The following is a 5,845-nucleotide window of genomic DNA, read 5'->3' on the forward strand; positions in this document are numbered from 1 at the left end:
TTAGGCTTCGCGAAATGCCTAAGAATCACAAGGAAATTTTAAATCAATGCACGACTTATTATAATCAAATCTCCAATCTCCTGGTAATTCTTAAGCATCACTGTAAAAAGAAGGTACTAAAATATTACCAATTTTAGGTATTAAAATAGAACCAATAGGCAATTTAGTACCTAAAGTTGGTATTAAATAATTACCATTCGTTTTACAGTGATTTAGCGACATGCCTAGACTTCAGGTTATGCTGAAAAAATATAGGGGAGGATGGGGTAAGGATAGTTGGGTAAAACATTTTTGGATCTAGTAGCTAAAATTCAACAGGCATCGGAAAAAGAATAGTATCGTTCGAAAGCCTGTTTATTTACTCTCTTAATTTGAATCAGTGAAATTTCACTGGTGAAATAGCTAGAAGTCGGTTACTGAATCATTTAGTGAAATTTTCACTGAAAATCAGTCATATATCATTGATTTCCAGTGAAAATTTCACTAAATGAATCAGTCAATCTGTATTATCGGTAATGGGTAAAACAGACTGACTGATTCATTTAGTAAAATTTTCACTGAAAATCAGTGATATATGACTGATTTTCAGTGAAAATTTCACTAAATGATTCAGTAACCGACTTCTAGCTATTTCACCAGTGAAATTTCACTGATTCAAATTGTAATGTCGTGAAATAAATAACGATATATATATTCAAATATGAATTTAATAGTAAGTAATTAAATGAGAAGTTACAAGTAAGGCTGGTTAGAGAATACTGAAAAACATATAGGTTAATACACACACAAGCGTACTCTATGTTTAGGAAATGGAATTACAAATATATTTTCGTTCAACATACTACATTCCTCCATCCCTGATTTGAAAATATCCCATATTTTAGAAAAATCATAAATTCAATCGATTAACAGGTTTAATAAATCTCTTTGGTCGACTGTTAATCAATGGCGAAGAAACTTTATTTTTAAAGTTCACTGAACGTCTTTCATTTACACTGACCGGCGAATAAAGTTTTTGTTTTTCATTCGATGTCAAAAGTCCATCACTCGCGGTTTTACCATTCAAAGAATTAAAGTCCTTGTTTTCACTCGATGAAACAATTTCACTTGGTAAAGGCTCGAGTAAAGAATCACTCGAAATTTCCGCACTATCACGCTGAGTTTCCACAGGAACCTGCAAAATGGACTTTCTAGACTCCCGAGTACCAGAACTAATAATCTGATCGGTGTGTCTCTTGACCTTGAAATCTGGGTCTGAAGGATCAGGGTTGCAAATATATGTCCTTTCTCCTAAAACCCTCTGAATAACAGCTGGAGACCAAGTAGGCTTTAATGGATTCTTATAATTTCGAATAAGAACCTTTTCTCCCTCGGAAAATGAAACATCTCGGTGTCCCTTAAAAAATTGAACTTGTTTCTCCGATGAAGATTCCGTTTTTCTAGCTCTTAACAAATCGAGCCGATTTCGGAGTTCTCTGCCTAGAAATCTCTTCGCTGGCGATTCCCCAGTAGAACAATGAGGTGCATTTCGATAATAAAAAAGGTATCTCGAAATACAGGTGTGTAAATCCATCGCTGAAACATCCTTTTCGAAAATAGCCTTCGAAATTCCCCTCTTGAAACTTCCGACTGCATTCTCTGCTAAACCATTGGTCGAAGGATGATAAGGAGCTGAAGTTCTGTGAATAATACCATTAATTTTGCAAAAAGTTTGAAATTCTTCCGAAGTGAACTGTTTTCCATTATCAGAAAAAATAACCTTCGGAATACCAAACCTGGCAAAAATTTCACGCAATTTCGAAATCGTAGATTTAGAATCAATTCGACTCATCTCCATAACCTCAGGCCAACGAGAGTAGGCATCAATAGTCAACAAATACATTTTACCATGAAATGGACCCAGGAAATCGATGTGAATCCGATCGAAAGGTTTGTTGACTTCGTTGAATTTAATCAATCCGGCCTTCTCCGGGTTTTTCGCAGTTGATTGGCAAGCTTGACAACTCTTACCAAAAGTCTCGATGTCCAGATCCAGTCCTGGCCACCAGAAGTAACTGTCGAGCGAGAGCCTTCATCTTGACAATTCCAATATGTCCACCATGAATCTCTTCCAGCAAAGACGATCTAAAAACTTGAGGAATGATTAAACGATATCCCCACATAAGTAAACCAGAATCTATACTTATTTCATCTTTTCTTGTTAAAAAAGGTTTGAATTCAGGATCAACGTGAGTCGGCCATCCATCTCTAACGTATAAAAAAACCTTGCTTAAAACTGGATCCTTTCTCAATTCACGTCTCAAATCATCGGATTTGATTGGAATGTTTTCCTCGACAATAAAATTAAAATAGTCCATGGATTCATCTACTCCAGAAGACACCTGCCTCGGGAGTCTCGAAAGTCCATCCGCCGCTCCGTTGTCGATTCCTTTAATGTATTCCAAGGTATAATCGAATGAAGATAAAAAAACAGCCCAACGTTGCAGTCTACCAGCTGCCATTTTTGGAATGCCATTTTTCTCCCCAAATAACGCCAACAATGGTTTGTGATCTGAACATAACATAAATTTGTTTCCAACCAAAAATTGATAAAATTTACATACAGACCAGTAAATAGCGAGCGCTTCCTTGTGAATCACGGAATAATTTTTCTCGGAACATCGTAGAATTCTTGAAGCAAAAGCGATGGGTCTTTCATCCCCGTTTGGAAAAACATGAAGAAGTGCAGCACCTATTCCATCTTTAGATGCATCGGCAACCAATTTGAGTTTTTTGGCAGGATCATAATGCACTAAGCATCTATCCGAAGCAATCTCCTCCTTAATTTCGTTGAAAGCAGCCTCCTCCCTGGTAGTCCATGTCCAATTTTGTCTCGTAGTAGCATCGTACAATGGCTTCAGCATTTGCCCCAAATGCGGAACGAATTTCCCGTAATAATTGACCATACCCAAAAATGATTTTAACTCGGTGACGTTTTCCGGTTTCTTGACAGCACGAATAGCCTCTACCATTTCCGGGTTCTTGTGAAGACCTTGGCCATTTATGATGTGACCCAAATAATGAATTTCGTCCTGAAAAAAACTACATTTTTTTAAATTTAATTTAAAACCAGCATCAGACAACTTTTTCAAAACAAGCCTCAAATTTTGTAAATGTTCATCTTTGGTTTTGCCTGTAACAACAATATCATCACAAAAAATAGTAACACAAGGAATACCCTGTAAAGTTTTTTCAATTATTTTTTGAAAAATAGCAACACAAGTTTTTGGACCGAATGGCATTCTGTTCACCTTGAACAAACCCAAATGAGTACTCCAAGTCAAAAGTTTTGCAGTTTCCTCTGTAACCTCAAGTTGATTAAACGCGTTGGTAAAGTCCAATTTTGTGAATTTAACACCACCCGACACACAAGCGAACAACTCTTCGATCCTTGGTGTAGGATGTTTGACGTCCTCGAGACACTTGTTGATTGTAACCTTGTAGTCGGCACAAACACGAATTTTACCATCTTTTTTTAAAACTGGCACTAATGGTGTCCCCCACTCCGCGTCATCAACTGCCTTAATGAAACCTTGACTCTCGAGATCCCGTATCCTTTGAGTCATTTCGTCCTTGAAAGCAAATGGCACAGGCCTCGGCTTGCAGAAGATTGGCTTGGTCCCATCGACAACATTCATATCCACTTTACTGTATTTATATTTACCGGTTGTCCCGTCAAAAAGTGATTTAAATTCTTGGAGCACATCTTGCAATTTAAAATCATCACTAATCGAATTTACTTGTGTAATTTCGTACCCCAAAACACTCATTAAATCCCTTCCCAATAACATTCGACAGCCACGTCTGACGACTAAAAGTTTAACCACGTTTCTGCTGTCATCTTTTGACAACATAACCTCAACTTGTCCTAGCGGTTTGACAATAGTACCGTCGTACAAACGCAACGTCGTTTCCACTTTTTCTAATTTAAATTTGGAAAGTTTCTCGCGATAAAGAGATTCGGGAATCACTGATCTGCTCGCACCAGTGTCAATTTCAGCTTTCACAGCTACATCACCGATAAACATGTCCACCAAAAAAGGTTGCTTATAGTCATTTACCGAAAAAATTTCATCACAGTCAATGGCAGAACACGACACTTCATCTTCCGTAAGATGATTTTGAGATTCTTGTTTATCTTTGGACTTGCAAATTTTTGCTAAGTGTCCAATTTTTTTACACGAATTGCACTTAAACTTTTTATATTTACAATGCTTAAAATCATGATTTGAACCACCACAATGATTGCACGTAACGAACTTTGTTTTTTCTTGTTTATCCTCCGAACTTTTAGAACTGAACTTATTCTTTTGATTTTTATTTGCTCTTAAATTAACACTATACACGGGCACTTCTCGTTTGGAATTTAACAGAGCTGCTTCACGATTCCTGGCAATTTCCAAGATTTCAGTCAGCTGTTTTGTGTGTTCTTCCTCACACACACGATCGAGAATGACACCCTTTTTGAGACCAGTCACGAATTTGTCCTTGATCATATCATTCAAAAGTCCACCAAATTCACAAGTTGCAGCCTTGTTTTTGATCCTAATGAACCACTCGTTGATTGATTCCTGATCATTTTGTCGAAGTTCATAAAACTCGGTTCGCTCGCGAAAAATTGAAACACGCTTCGAAAATTGTCCCTTTAAAATCACGCAAAGTTCCTCATAGGTCTTGCTCGATGGTAAAGCAGGGTCACATAAATCCTTTAGAGATTTATAAGCGTCTTGTCCTATTAATGTAACTAACACTGCCACCTTACGTTCAGGTTGAGTGACACTGTTTGCGATGAAATACTGAGTAAGTCTATCTTGATAGATATCCCAATCTTCTCCAATTTTAAATTCACTCATGGCGCCAATTGTCGAAACAAAAGTCACGTTAGGTTGGATAGGCGGTGGTATAAACGATGGTTCTGCGCCATTTTGATTCCCTGAAGCATTTTGTCTCAAGTTACTATTAACAATCAATTCCAGCTCACCGACTCTATTTTTACTAGAATCTCTCTCTTTCCTCAGCCTGTCGATATGACTTTGGAGTTCTGCCTGCCTTTGAGTAGCCTCGGCAAGTTTAGTTTTGTACTCCTCTTCCATCATTTTGAAAACTCGTCACGACGATATGAAACAAAAAAAAGCACGTGTATAATCGCACCGATTTTTAGTCAATAACTGCACAAACAGCACAATCTGCACAAACAGCAAGTTCTTTTAAATCGATAAACAATAAAAAACATCCTCGTCGCCAAAAATGTAATGTCGTGAAATAAATAACGATATATATATTCAAATATGAATTTAATAGTAAGTAATTAAATGAGAAGTTACAAGTAAGGCTGGTTAGAGAATACTGAAAAACATATAGGTTAATACACACACAAGCGTACTCTATGTTTAGGAAATGGAATTACAAATATATTTTCGTTCAACATACTACACAAATTAAGAGAGTAGCTACAATTTTGTAATACATTATTTTGCTGTGGATTGCAATGCTTCCACAAATGATATCGCATCAAGATCAAATTTTTCTTGACGTCTTTTGGTGTTAAAACAAGTATATATGAAGAATAGTGCCCTTTTTGAACAAGCCGTGTAGGCAATAGAGCCACTAACTATCCTTGCCCCATCCTCCCCTACATTGTTTATAGCATATTCTATAAACTAATAAAATTTTAATAGAAATGTAAAGACTTTTCAAAAAGTCGCCAAACCGGAAGCACAGCAGTTATGCAATTAGGTGTCCTTTATATACAGGGAATTTTTGGACCGGTTGGAATACTAAAGAAGGGCGAAATGATCAAGAATAT

General features: G+C 36.8%; 2 protein-coding genes across 2 annotated transcripts; both read right to left on the reverse strand.

The window, feature by feature from the left end:
• Positions 1-889: 889 nt before the first annotated feature.
• Positions 890-1,882, reverse strand: LOC127281002 (uncharacterized protein K02A2.6-like). Its single transcript, XM_051304473.1, has one exon. The coding sequence runs from the start codon at positions 1,880-1,882 to the stop codon at positions 890-892; it is 993 nt and encodes a 330-aa protein (XP_051160430.1).
• A 124-nt stretch (positions 1,883-2,006) lies between these two features.
• Positions 2,007-5,135, reverse strand: LOC127281003 (uncharacterized protein K02A2.6-like). Its single transcript, XM_051304475.1, has one exon. It carries the CDS (start codon positions 5,133-5,135, stop codon positions 2,007-2,009), a length of 3,129 nt encoding a protein of 1,042 aa, XP_051160432.1.
• Positions 5,136-5,845: the final 710 nt, after the last annotated feature.

The sequence above is a fragment of the Leptopilina boulardi genome, unplaced genomic scaffold (assembly GCF_019393585.1).
Source record: "Leptopilina boulardi isolate dan_hultmark-lab unplaced genomic scaffold, ZJU_Lbou_2.1 LbouV2_259, whole genome shotgun sequence".
In the NCBI taxonomy this organism is placed as follows: domain Eukaryota; kingdom Metazoa; phylum Arthropoda; class Insecta; order Hymenoptera; family Figitidae; genus Leptopilina; species Leptopilina boulardi.